The sequence below is a fragment of the Crassostrea angulata genome, chromosome 3, assembly GCF_025612915.1.
Source record: "Crassostrea angulata isolate pt1a10 chromosome 3, ASM2561291v2, whole genome shotgun sequence".
Classification (NCBI taxonomy): domain Eukaryota; kingdom Metazoa; phylum Mollusca; class Bivalvia; order Ostreida; family Ostreidae; genus Magallana; species Magallana angulata.
The window spans coordinates 39,714,639-39,728,571 of NC_069113.1; the positions used below are offsets into that span (position 1 = coordinate 39,714,639).

The 13,933-nt window shown below is 35.5% G+C and overlaps 2 protein-coding genes across 3 annotated transcripts; one reads left to right on the plus strand and one right to left on the minus strand.

Annotated features, from left to right (window-relative positions):
• The first annotated feature begins 2,280 nt into the window (after positions 1-2,280).
• Positions 2,281-7,687, plus strand: LOC128177813 (WD repeat-containing protein 25-like). The gene is made up of 6 exons (XM_052844679.1): positions 2,281-3,399; positions 3,621-3,790; positions 4,400-4,537; positions 4,851-4,991; positions 5,257-5,679; positions 7,550-7,687. Exons 1-5 carry the CDS (start codon positions 2,502-2,504, stop codon positions 5,476-5,478), a joined length of 1,569 nt encoding a protein of 522 aa, XP_052700639.1. The 5' UTR covers positions 2,281-2,501; the 3' UTR covers positions 5,479-5,679; positions 7,550-7,687.
• On the minus strand, positions 6,777-9,491 carry LOC128177815 (BTB/POZ domain-containing protein 6-like). Of its 2 annotated transcripts, XM_052844681.1 has the most exons (4): positions 9,263-9,491; positions 9,033-9,107; positions 8,146-8,426; positions 6,777-8,037 (listed from the first exon to the last, which is right to left on the minus strand). In XM_052844681.1, exons 3-4 carry the CDS (start codon positions 8,400-8,402, stop codon positions 6,969-6,971), a joined length of 1,326 nt encoding a protein of 441 aa, XP_052700641.1. In that variant the 5' UTR covers positions 8,403-8,426; positions 9,033-9,107; positions 9,263-9,491; the 3' UTR covers positions 6,777-6,968. The 2 variants fall into 2 exon arrangements, with proteins under 2 accessions (XP_052700641.1, XP_052700640.1); XM_052844680.1 differs by lacking the exon at positions 9,033-9,107 and having other exon boundaries at positions 9,263-9,490.
• Between the last annotated feature and the right edge of the window lie 4,442 nt (positions 9,492-13,933).

Here is a 13,933-nt window from a genome sequence, read left to right on the forward strand (position 1 = left end):
AAATAATTTCAAATCCTCAGAAGATAAATGTTCACATTCACAATGGAACCACTTATTGCAAACAGCACAGAACACACATGAATTGACACAGTTTTTTCCGCACCCACCACACGGCCACTCGTTTTTCTTCCTTTGAGCTTGCTTGCGAACCATGATGAATTCTACAATATTCAAAATGAATGTCATTAGCTTAAATTAAAATTATGATACATATTATATCTTTATTCTTCGTAATGTTAAAATTTTGTTATCAATCAATCGTAACATATCTTAATGACAGAATGAATTCAATAAAAAAAAATAGACAAGATAATTTTTTGAACTAAATATACTTGATTATGTAATAATAAAAGTTTACAAGAGCACGATTTCAACATATGTTCAGTTTTCAATATTTTAACAAGCGATAAGAAAAATATAAATTTTTAAATGCTATATCCGACTTCATCCATCTTCTTTAATATTAATCATTATTCTTTTTATCTTCTTATTTAAGTCTGTTTATAATTTAATCTTATTATACATTCTGCTAAATCAAAGAATATTAAGGGGCTATCAGAGAACCTTTGACCTGTTCTTTCCTTCGAAGCACTTGTATAATTTAATAAATACTCAATTAAAAAAATTTTTATACAATAATAGAATAATTATAGTTTTTATACGTGTGACACTTACCTTACATCTGCAGGTGAACTTCTGGAAAGAATGCCTAACAATGGGTAAATCTGAGATTTTATAGGATAAAAGGTCTCATAATTAAGTACTCAATTGTATTCTAGTATTTCACTGGTCAATAATTGATTGATTGCTATTGGTTTATCAACCAATTATATACTCATAATTAATTACTTTGTTAAACGACCTACTATTGGTTTATCTTAATACTATTTGTCCTGCTAATTAAGAGAGCTATAATATTCATAATTATTTATAAAAATGTTATTAAATTGTTCCAAACAGTTATGTTCATTTAATTCATCATGATTTATCTTTAATTAGTCTGAATAACGGCTAACAACCTCATAAAACAAGTAATAAGATTAGAAAAAATAATTTTATTGTAATTTATAGTTTTCCACTTGAATCGCCTTTTGAATCGCCATTTGGGTCTTTATTTTTCTTAATAACGGCTAACAACCCCATGAAATGACTAAAACAAGTAATACCGAGCGCAGCGAGAGGCGGGCGGAGCCCGCCTCGCGAAGCGAGGATTTATGGTAACACGTATATTTAAGAAAATCAGTGAAAAATGAAAGTTGAATCGGGGGTACTAAGGCCAAAAAAAATTTCTTCCAGCCCTGGGCGCCGCCATATTGGCAGCCATTTTGTTTTTTTAAAGTTAGTTCGATCATTGATTGACTGGTACTTATCGATGTTTATTGCCCATGAACTCCATTAAATAAGTTCCAGTGTTTCAATAGAAGGTAATTTGAATTAAAAGAAATTAAAAAGGAAACCAGGTAAGTTTCAGTAGTGCTTCAATCAAGAAACACGACTTGTTCTATGTATGTCTTATCAAATTATCAGATGGAAAATAAAAACATTAACGTCAAGGAACTGATCTTTTAGATACTTAATAAAATATTTAAGTTTATTACAGCGGCATTCATATGAATTTAATTGATGAACAAAGAAAGAAGAAATAAAAAAAAGTTCGGAATCACGTAACTCTCTTCGGCTATTTCCGAAAACAAAACGTGTACGTTTTACGCTTGAAACATGACGTCATAATGCAGACTGAGCACGCGACGTTTAGTCAAACTTTGGCTAATGATTTGAGTAGGCAACTAGGCGGATCCTACTGTGTGCGTTTCAAATAAATTCTGTTACAATAATCAAACTGCTCTGTGTTAAATCTGCGCTCGGTCCAACGGTCACACCGTTTACATATTAATATTAGTAATAAGGATTTTATTATAATTGTTTTCCACTTTAATCGCCATTTGGGTCGCCATTTGGGTCCATTTGGGTCGCCATTTGGGTCCATTTGGGTCCATTTGGGTTCATTTGGGTCCATTTGGGTCCATTTGGGTAAATCGACGCACCGCATTTGACAGACTAAAAATGAGTGGACTAATATACGAAAGAACTATTTATCGTAACAAATATAATTACTTGATTTCAAATCAATCGATCAAATAAGATAAAATTGTTGAGTTAAATACATTTGAATATACTGATTGTAATTTTTACATAAAAATAAACGTAATAGAGTTTACGAATAATTTTATTTGATTACTTAATTTTCGTCTACTGATTTTAGTAAAACCGTAATTCAACATGGCTGCGCCCATTACTTATAAGGAACTTATATCGGTGTCTTATTTATTGGTGAATGCGAACGATCTAAGTAGAAGGAACGTGAAGATGAATGGAATGAAAATGCACATTGCACAAATAGAATAACTATATATGCCCTAAAAACCTCCCAATTGTCAACTGTTCAAGAATTCACATGTGGAAATGGTTTGCCAATGATAACGTATGTCCTTTAATAGCCGATGTCTTCATTTTTAGTTTGGAAACATATTGGAATGGATTTACTGAAAGGTTATTCTGACGATAGTGGAACTGAGGATGCAGAACAATGTGTAGAGAATGATGAAGAAAGTAGATCAGCTGTTGGTTCCAGTAAAAAGACAGAGTTAAACAGTGGGGGCCATTCAGCCATTGACTTCTTTGGTTTGAATGATGATTGTGAGGAGGAGCCTGAAGAACCACCATCAAAGAAAACTAAGGAGTATAAAATTGGATCAAAGGGGTCAGAGGTGCAGGTTGAAGTCCCTGACAGTGATTTTTGGAAAAACTTTACTCCTCCAGATGATCTGCAGGAATATAGTGGGATACTGAAAAAGAATAAAGATCAGCATCTGCATTCACTGGAGGGTAAGAGAGAGAGGGTTCAAAGTTTTCAGCAAAACTGTGCTCAGCAGACTAAAAGAAGACATTTTAATGAACGTGGAATACATGAACAGATTTCTCACAGTGGAGCACAGGGGTCATCATTCAGGACATGTCATTCTCAGAAGAGTCCTTCCACTAATGTTGAACACACTCAAAGGCAACTGTTTTACATACACTCAAAGATATCACCCCATTTAACAAAGACGAGCAACATTCAAAATAGGTATCCACAAAAAATTGAGAGAGAAGTAGATGATTATAAAGAGACAGTGAATCGGGTGGTGTGGAACAATCCACCCTACTGTCATTTGTTCCTGTCAGCTTCTATGGATGGATCCGTACGGATATGGAACATTTGGACTCAACTGTCCCCCTGTGTGCAGTCTCTATGTGTCCATAAACGGGCTGTGAAAGATGCCGTCTGGAGCCAAGATGGAAGACATGTTCTAAGCTGCAGCTATGACAAGACTGCAAAATGGATTGATGTAGATAAAGGTATTCCATGGTTTCAATAATATTCATTGGGATAAATTTTTAATGGATTTGTAAAATACACTTTTAGGGATACATAAGTTTTGGGGTCAAGGGCTGTACTAATTATAAATACAATTTATTGCCGTGGTTCTTACTTCAAGTGAAACTCAATTATTTATCAATGTAATCCATGAAAACAGCATCCTTTTGTTTAATAAAATTCTTCTTTTGTCTAATTACAGGTAGTGTTTTATCTACTTTTGGTCAGTCTTCTTTTGTCACAAGTTGTAAAGTCCATCCCAATGACCCCCATCTCAGCATCACTGGGGGTCAGAACGTGATCCACTGCTGGGACAACAGACACAGCCAGTCTCCCTGCAGGACCTACACTTACAAGGACTCCTTTGGTCAGGTGGGTACCTGGGGTAACAAAAAGTAACTACCGTGCATATTGGCTTGATATTTAAGGGGGCTGGATGATAAACAATATTTACTGTCAGATCTACCTTAAAATTGTAGAAATGGTATATTGGCTTGATATTTAAGGGGGCTGGATGATTAACAATATTTACTGTCAGATCTACCTTAAAATTGTAGAAATGGTATTTTAAGCCATAAACTGTTATTTAGTAACTAAAGAAAAAATTTGTATTTTAGATTTTAAATCTGAAAATTTCCTATATATATTACCGGTAAATGTATTTATAGTATATACCAGGTATATATTATTTACTACATGTACTAAGCTCTCCTTCCAAATAAGATTAATAAAGTTTTAAAAAGGCCATAACCATCATGCCCTCAAATATAAATATTTTTTTAGATTATACAGTTGAGTTGTCTCCCTTACACTATTAGTGGTAAATTCATCTTCACAACAAGGAGAAATTTGTCTTTTTCTTAATGATATTTTGGTTACTTCTAATGGACTAAGTCCCTCCCAGAAATAATGAACGGTACACATTTATTTCTTAAAAAAAAAATATTAAGTATAATGATCTTCTTTGTAAACTGTTCACAGGTTCAGGATCTACTATTCAGCAGGGATGGAGACATCTTTTTCTCAGCAGGAGATGAGATTAGCCGAGACACTGCGGACAGGAACATCATGGCCTGGGATTTTAGGTCAACCAGTGCCATATCTAATCAGATCTATCAGGTCAGCTGAACTTCATCATAATATTTTTTTTATCACAAAAATATACCTATATTTTATAGTGTGATGCTTTCTACTATTTGTTTGGTATATTTTGTATATCAGTATAGTCTTGAGTGTGTCTTAAAATAAAGATAAATCTAATAATAGTTGCTAAAGATATAAACTACATGAAAACTGATTTTCTGATCAATTTTCTCAAAAAATTGCATCCACCAACCATCAATTTACATTTTTACCAGTACTTCCTGCTAACTATGGGTGTTTACTAGTTATATGTTTATCATTTATCAATAATTTTTGTTACTCCATATAGGAGAGGTACAGTTGTACCCGCCTGAAGCTTCATCCTACATCTGGACATTTTCTTGCCCAGTCTCATGGAAACTATATAGCCCTCTTCTCCGTCAACAAGCCATTCAAGATGAACAAAGCAAAGCGCTTTGAGGGTCACAAGGTGAGTTCTTTATTTCACATGAACCTACCGTATCTACTGAAACCATGCAGAAACGCAGAAGACTAAAACAAGTGTTCCTTCAACCATAAGCAAACATTAATGCCAGGTCTATATAAACTTTCATTGGCTGGAATGATGAGAAAGCATAATGTATACATTCAACCAGCATACATTTATCTTCTCTCCCCCCAAAAATATGATCATTGATTTTAAAATGATATTTCTCTATATGCAATGAAATTTAAAATGAGTTTTCCGGTTTCAGCTGTCTGGATATTCTATTGGATTTGACATTTCTCCCGATGGATCATTAGTTTTAAGTGGGGATAGTTCCGGACAGGTTTTCTGCTACAACTTCCAGACAGGCAGGATCATCAAGAAGATCCAGACAGGTCTGGATGTAGTCATGGATGTAAGCTTCAATCCAGTCTTGTCTTCAACCACTGCAGTGTGTGGATGGAATGGGAAGATACAAGTCCTGAGTTAAATTCCACATATTTGAAAGTGTCCAGCAGTTAGTTATAGCAACCCATAATTCAGGAAGAAAAGATTTTAAAGTTCATCTGAATGAAAGTTTGTTCCAGCAGAGATCTATTCTGTTGTCTTGTGGATAAAGAGAGATGGTCAACATCAACAAATGTCAAGCAAGATGCACTGATATCAACACTTCCTCAGATCTGCAGAAAAGGTGATAATTCATTGGCAGGTTTTCTAGCTCTCTTTTACTTAATAACTATGTAAGATCTGTGTTTTCTTAATACCATTTATTGAGTTTTTAAAATTTTGGCACATCAAAATGAAAGATAACACAAGGGCTAAACACACTCCAGAGTTGAAATGATATATCAGGTTGTTTTGGCATTGGGAATATTTGGCAAATTTAGTCTAAAAAATGTTCATTGCTGAATATTTGTACCCGTTATTGGAAATGGCTGCTTCAATTTTGGCTATCATTTTTTATGCACTAAATAAGCCAACTTTTCTAATTTCCCCCAAAAACCTGATATATATAGTTTTACAAACAAGTACATGTGCTTTATAGCATTAATTAGCTTGTAGTGATAAAAAAAACCATACAGAAAAAGTAATTCTATCTATTGTGATAAATTTCATTCATTATAAAACTCCCAGAAACTTGCATGTTAATTAACACATATCATATAACAAGTATCAGAATTTTTCTCAGGACTATTGAATTTCAGGAGGTCTCTCTATCAAAAATTGGTACATGTACTTAACATTCCATAGGAATGAGAGACCAAAAAATAGTTTTAATGCAACAACCACATACATACACATAGGCTTAAACCAGTACAGTGCATTGACTCATCTTTGATATTCAAGTGTCAGATTCGTTATACTCATCTACCCCTTTGCAGATTTAGCCTAATTCATAATACAGTTCTGAGTTATTGTTCTTGAAGAAAAACACAGTTGTGTTTACAATGACTACAGCATCTCTTGAATGAACTCTATAGCTTTTAAAATCATTTATCAGAACCTTTAAGAGCACATGATCACAGTGTTTGCAAATCAGAGAGACACTTCATAACATTTTCACACCAATTTCAAAGCGTATAGACAATACATCATTCTAGAAAATACTGGTACATGTACAAATGCACTGTAAATCAACTTCTGTAAACCAATTTTTATTTTGCTATCCTCATGTTTTCAATTGGATCACCGTGACAAATATCTGCAACTAAACCTACTTAGATAATCTTGAACAAATACATAAAAATTCAGTGATGATTTGTGGGGAGAAATATTTTAAGAAGCTGAGATTCTAGTGATTTTAATAAAATAATGTTTCACATAAGTAAGATTTAATGGTTTACAGTAGGGTGTTGCACTGAATAAAATTCATATGACTTAGTCTTATTGATGTTTTGTTTGGTTGTGTGATTCATGGTGACATAAAAAAACAACGTCCAGGATATGAAAACAAAATCCCTTGTAAGGAGCGGTTGATGGTTAACTGGTCTGGTTCCTAGGATATCTGGTGAAGATGATTCCTGGAATCTGACCACGTCTAGCCCCGGTCCCATTCCCGTATTCCTGGGAGTCCAGAAATGTAAACACAACATCATGGCAGGTGACGTTAGTGGTTCCCTCCTCACTCCAGTAGGTCTTGGCTCCCTTCATTTGTAGGTGGATACAGTATCTCTTGTTGGCCTGCACTATGGCAGGCTTTCTGAAGAAGACCCGATAGGTGATGCCCTCTGGTGTAGTTGTCAGCTTGCTGTGACAGTCCGCAATGACTTCGTCCGTGTCATGCTTTCTCAGCCAGGCCGAAACTTTGTAGTTTGACTTTTCTAGCCTTCCACCATACACTACAATGCCATGAATTTCAATCTTCTTTGACACTTTAAAGTCTAGTTTCTCCAGTTCCCCAGTTCTCCATCTAAAGGTTTCAACATTTGCTTTTTCCAAAGCCCCCAAACGTGTACATGTGATGAAAAATGATTTCCTACATTTCGTGACAAATTTGATGTCTGACAACTCTTTATTTGTTCCAGCCATGTATGTGTAGAGATTGATTTTTTCTATTTCAGTCAGAAGTTTGCTGTTCTTTGCAACATTGTCTGCAAAATATGTCAAGTTCATAATTGGAAACCGTATCAAGTAGAAAAGGTCGCCAAGGGCTGCCCTCTGATTCTCCTCCGTAACTGCCAAACTTTGACGACTACACTGCTTCTTGGCCCAATGGGTCATACACTCCAAAATGTGATCTTCATCCAAAGGAAGATCATCCCTCTCAATTATCTTAGTCACACAGGACTGGCACAGCTGAGTGAAGGCCTCTGAGTGAATGCTTTCAAAGGCGTGTTTGATGATGTAATCTAGACACATTTTGAAAAGCTCTTCTTCATCAAAGATGTGAGCATTTTCAGCAATGACACAAACATTGTCTGGATTGATGTTCTTCTCCAAGAAAGACCTGCATTCTTTTGTAACTTTTGAGATTCCATATTTGCGTGCAGCATAAAGAATGTGGGTCACATTGTCCTCATTAATAGAAATTTCTTCACAGTACATATACCTATTAAATGAGATCAAAAATAGTCATTCATCAATTTGTTCATGAAAAAGTTGTTATATAAAATTTATAAATTGTGGTAATATTGTTATGTTTAGTGTATACAAATACCTTAAAATTTGTTCAAAAATATCTTTTTCTATGTCTGGTATTTCAATCGGCTTGTCACTTTTGTCAAAAGGTCCATACAGCATTGCAAAGAATACACTACTTCGACTTGCCAGCATATAACTGTGTGCCTGTACCAATTCCTTTGATTTGCCCAATAGAAAGCTGATATCACAACCAATCTTTTGCTGTAACATGAATTTGTTGCTCTCTGATAAGCTGCGATCTGACTGCCAATCTCCATAGCTCAACAAGTCCATTTTTTCTTTTTAATCTTTGTCCCACTTGAAATAAAGTATAGATTTGTTATTAATGTTAACAAAAACAAAGTGCAACATAATTTGTTAATTTTACTCCATTAAAACTACAGTATAAGTTCAATTTTTAAATTGTACAAGTAGTATAAATCAAAGGAGTTAAAATTAAGAAAGGATGAAGGGAGTGAATTGTACATGAATCATATATATAATATTTCCATAATAAAACATAACCCCCTTTACAATTTAATTAATTAAAATAGAGCTCTCTAGAATAGGGTGAGGTGCACAGAGATCTGACAACGACCCACTGAGGGTTATTTTCTGTAACAAATGAGATACAATACATATAGTTTACAATTCTAATGTGAACTAAAAATATACTGACGTCTGTACTATATGAAATCAGAATCTCAGTGTATTAATAATATGAGAATATATGGTCACCAATAAAAACGAACAGCTATAAAAATGGTTTTACCAAATGAATGTCATAATATCGAAAAAGAAATTAAAGTGTATCTCAATGCACCCCCAAGTTTACTTTTATAAACAAGACAATAATAAATGTAGAAAATAAAAATACCACAAGTTCATATAAATAATTAAATATGCCTGATTTTATCATCTTACCTATGAACAAGAAAGATTGGAATTACCAAAGAAATTTATTTTAATATTTCTTGGACTCTCTCAGCAGTCCATTCACTGTAAAATAAAACGTTAACCATACGTCAGCGATTTACCCCGTCAGCTGTTTCTGGATCCTATACAAATAAATTCTTGCATAAATACCCCCAGCTGAAAGTAGAAATTTTTAGAAGTTATTAACACCTACTCTACAATATTTTACTTTTATTTACCTGTTCTTTTTCTTTATACACTCAGGTAAACGTTTATTTTACAGGTCAGTTGTCAAAAGTTTTCTGTTTTGTTTACTTTATGTTTTCTTTTTGACATTATAAATAGTCAGTTGTTCGTGGAAGATTCGTGATGTAGAAATACCTCGGGTAAAATCGTTTCGTGGAGCGACGTTTTGAAATTACCATTACACACCTACCCTGACCGATTTTTTATAGTGTTTGAAAAGAACTTAGTTATATTTCAAAAGAGATAGTTTTTAAGAGTCCCGATCGACCCTACATGTATACCATTCATTTTAAATATCGGAGTGTCAAGTTTTAAAATCATTACCGTATGCAAATCAATGTATTAAATTTTGCATTCGTAATGACATTAGGATAAATTTATTCACAGGCACGTAGCGTCGTTTTAGAAAGTGGGAAGAATCCCCCCCCCCGAAAAAACCCTTCTAAAAACCACATAAAAATCCTATTCCGGGGGGGGGGGGTTAGACTATAATGTTACTAGAGTACTTATAACTTTAATTTCAATGTTAATTTCCTTCTTTTCCCTTTTTAAATCTTTATATACTCCCAAAAAGGTGGGGGAGGGTGTCAACTATACGTAAATTTAAATATCCCCTGCAAGAAAAAGTGGTGGGGGGGGGGACGCAGGTTCCTCCTGTCCTCCTTTCGGTCGGGGCGTGATCAAATCGGGTTTTATTGGAATTAACACGTATACAAAGAAGACATATCTGTATGGCAATTTGATATTGAGGTATGAAGGGGAACAGACATCATTATGGATATTAGTATAACGGATGCGCATCGTTTTCTCAGTTTTTTGCATTAGGGTTTGACATATGTACATGTAAGTTAAGAAAACCTTTAATTGGGTGGTCCTTTACACAATATGTCCTTTTGCTCTAATGCTACAAAACTCGCCACCAATGTGTCCCGTATTACATTAAACCGTGACACAGTCTCTCATTGAGAGGGGTACCATACCACCCAGTGGCGTCGGGAGCAAATTGAAGGGGGGGGGGGGGGGCAGACTAATCCTCAGAAATCTTGTCAAGCAAAAAAATATCACCTAAATCCCAAAATCATGGAAAACCTAATCCGTAGGGGGGGGGGGGGGGTATTATACCCTATGATTCCAACTTCTCAATAATTTAATCTTTTCATGGTAAATTTAGGAATAATTATGTTTGCTGCGAAAAAAATGCCACCTGTTTGTCCATACAGGGAGACAATCGTTTTGTTATATATACGGAATTTTATAAACACTTTTCCTTGATTTCACAGTTAAAAAAAAAAATTTCTTCTCAAAACCGAAATTTGGTTTTAAGAGCTTGGAAAAACTGGTATGACTACCTCGTCAAACAAATTATTTGCATGGCAAATCAAATTCTCACACTATACATTGCTTTTTCAGTCTATTCACATAAATGTCTTTTTGCTTTGCAAATCCGAACCAGTTCCCGAGAAAACATGTACAATACAGGCACGTAGCATCGTTTTTGAAAGTGGGGGGGCCAGACCCATCCAAAAAATCTTGACAAGCAAAAAAAAAAAAAAAAAAAAAAAAAAAAAAGAGGAACAAAAAGGAAATTTAAAGTTTTCCAAAAAATCTTCAAAATCCTAATCCGTGGGGGGGGGGGGGGGGGGGGGGGGGGGGGGGGGGGGGGGGAGGTGGGGGGAACTCAACTTTACTTCCAAAAAAATTCTTCCCTACCAAAATTTTTTTTCCTCCAAATCTTGAAATTCCTAATCCGTGGGGGGGGGGGGGGGGGGGGGAGGGGGGGGGTAGTAACTTCAATTTGACTACTCATTTCCTTATTTTCTTATCAATTTTTTACTAACTTCCAAAAAAGTGGGGGGGCCAACTCCATTATCATTCATTTTTTTATATGTAAATTTTTAAAAATTTGTTGCTGCGAGAAAAAGTGGGGGGGCCAGGCCCCCCCCCCCCCCCCCCCCCCCCCCCCCCTGATGCTACGTGCCTGCAATATACATTTTTATCAAATTTATTGTAGTTAAATAAATCTCCTTTATTTTATATAGATCATCGGTACTTTTAATATGGATGCATGTAGCACAAAGTGCAACGTTCATGCATGTAGCACATTGCGCTTCTAACAACGTGAATGTAGCATATCACGTTACAGGAATACATTTAGCACGTCGCGTTACGTGACTGCGTGTATTACATCACGTTACATGAATGTAGAAAAAAACAAAATATTAGAACTATTCTAACAAGAGCTTGGACTTTGGGTAGTTGTTTCAAACAGCAATGTGACGTAGGCCTGTCTATTTCATTGTTGGTCACTCAGCAATGGCTTTTTGAAATCAACAAGATTTGTCTGGTTCTAAGAGTATTTCCCTCGAAACCAGCGTCATTTCTAATTCGTTTTGATGTAAAAAAAAAAAAAAAAAAAAAAAAAATCACAGGCGCATGATGTTATTATTTTTTCTCATAACAAAAATATATAACCTATACCTTATAATACATATATATATAGTTACGTCTAGAGGCCCCATGCATTCTATGCTCATTATCTCCAGGCAAGTTGTCCTTTAATAGTTACGTTAAAGGTTTCGTTTTAAATCACACAGCATACATTAGTTCTAGCACTTCTCAATAATAGATGGATTTGTGGGTTGGTGCCTGAACCTGCTTGAAGTTTTAATCTGTTACTATTAGACCGAACACAATGATTTCATTTCGTGCGGCGGGGCGCTAAAGCAATTGCATGTATATCAGATATCTGCATTCCATATTTAATGCGATATCGCAACAATATCGTGGGAAATAAGTTGGTTATACACCTTTCTATCAAAATGGTCCACCTTAAAAATTGAGGGTAATTTGATCTTTCAATTGGACAATTTGCCTGTTGAGTAGAGGTAATTTCCTTAATAGATGCAGACTTAAATCATTATCTTCTGTATCTTAAAAAGGTATTACGCCCGGGGCATAGGTTTTTACCGTGGTATATAAGTTTGACCTAGAGTCACAAACCACAGTCAATAGATACGATCCTTTCCAATCTGGAGAGAGCCATGCGGACACCAGACCATGGCTTTTCACCTGTAAACAAAATAAAAACGCCCAGTTTTAATAAAAAGTTTATTGCAAGGAAATGTACAAAGATGTATAACATACACGTCATGAGAAAATAAAACCTTAAAATAAGGGATAAAAAATGAAAACACAAAACAAAACAAAATCAACAAAAGATAAATTGGGCATTGTAAAAAATTAACTGAACTAAAAATAATAAAGTATGTAAAAAATAAAAACCAAATAATAACGGGAAATAAAAATTACAACATAATAATAGTGGGTAAACAAATAAAAAGGATAAAAGGGTAACAAAAATCAAACAAACAAAAAAACAACAGAAAATACAACGCCTATTTGAAATGCACAACTCAGCATAACTATACTAGCTTAGAGAATGAAAGTTGTTAGATACAATGGGATACAATTCGATGTTATCAGTTTCGTTTCCTGCACGGGCAAGTGTACAATGTACATCGCTAGATACAGTCATTCGTTGGTTAATCGCCGAATCACTTTTGGCATTTGTGACACGAGTACACGCTCCTAGCGAACTTCCAACCAAAGTTCTACGATTTGGGTTACTATGGCAATATCAAGGAAGTTAAAAAGAACAACTGACCACGGAACTCTAGTGGAAATGTTAATCTCAACACCTGTGTTATAACAAAACGTTTCCTATTCTGTCTCATTTGTAAACAAAAATTGCATCTGTTATTGCTCACTGTAAACATCTGTATGTAAATGTAAACTGTCGGAATTAATAAATTAATCTGAGGGGTAACCAGGTTACATCTCTATGTTTGATGGAATCCACGTTTTCTGATCTAGCGAAACCAAACGATAATCTCTCCCATTTTATAGCACTTTGCGAGTCGACACAACAGGTAAATTTCGTGTCCAAATAAACTAGCATAATTGACACCCGGTCGCTTTCAAGGCAGAAAATCAATACTTGCAGGTGCGCGGCAGAGTGTGGGAATTTTGGCGCGCTATTCTGTAGGAATGTCACGAGGCATTGTAATGTAAATTTAACACATGAAATGTCAATAGACCAGATTCGACGTGTCCTGCTGTGCATTCTAGTTACATTCTGCTCATTTCATACAATTCAAGCAGTGTCAACTTTGATTGCTTGGTTGCGTAACACTTGGAAAGGACAAGCGAGGACAGAGATGCAATTGTTTCCAGTGTGGGTCTACAAAGAGGCCGAGGGTCTACACATGCGGCAACCAAATTCTGCATCTGAACGGAATAGCTGTCGTTGTAAAATTTCTCATTTTCTTGCACCAAGCCGGTTGATAAGGACTGGGACGACATCGCGTGGATGATAGCACCCAATCCCCACACCAAATTTTCTGGCCCGACGTATCCCCATTGCAGAACTTCAGGGGGTACATAGGTACAGGAAGACGTTTGAAATTGCAAATGCGACCCACTTTTCATCGGCAAGTAAAGCAGCATGTTTTCCATCAAAATCCTGCCACGTTCGTTGATAACAATGTGGCGAGGTTGACACAGTTCCCACGGGTATACTCCGTGACTCCCCAAGTACATCAGTAGATCTGATAACTGGAAAATGGTCTCCCAAATCAGAACTTCTGGAATTCGTCGTCCTTGAA

Bases quoted from the DNA above. Each gene is read 5' to 3' on its own strand.
- LOC128177813 (XM_052844679.1), top strand. From the start codon at position 2,502: ATGTCTTCATTTTTAGTTTGGAAACATATTGGAATGGATTTACTGAAA. The intron at 4,538-4,850 runs GTCAGCTGAACT...TACTCCATATAG, and splicing joins TATCTAATCAGATCTATCAG to GAGAGGTACAGTTGTACCCG. The intron at 4,992-5,256 runs GTGAGTTCTTTA...TTCCGGTTTCAG, and splicing joins AGCGCTTTGAGGGTCACAAG to CTGTCTGGATATTCTATTGG.
- LOC128177815 (XM_052844681.1), bottom strand. From the start codon at position 8,402: ATGGACTTGTTGAGCTATGGAGATTGGCAGTCAGATCGCAGCTTATCA. The intron at 8,038-8,145 runs GTATTTGTATAC...CTCATTTAATAG, and splicing joins ATTTTTGAACAAATTTTAAG to GTATATGTACTGTGAAGAAA.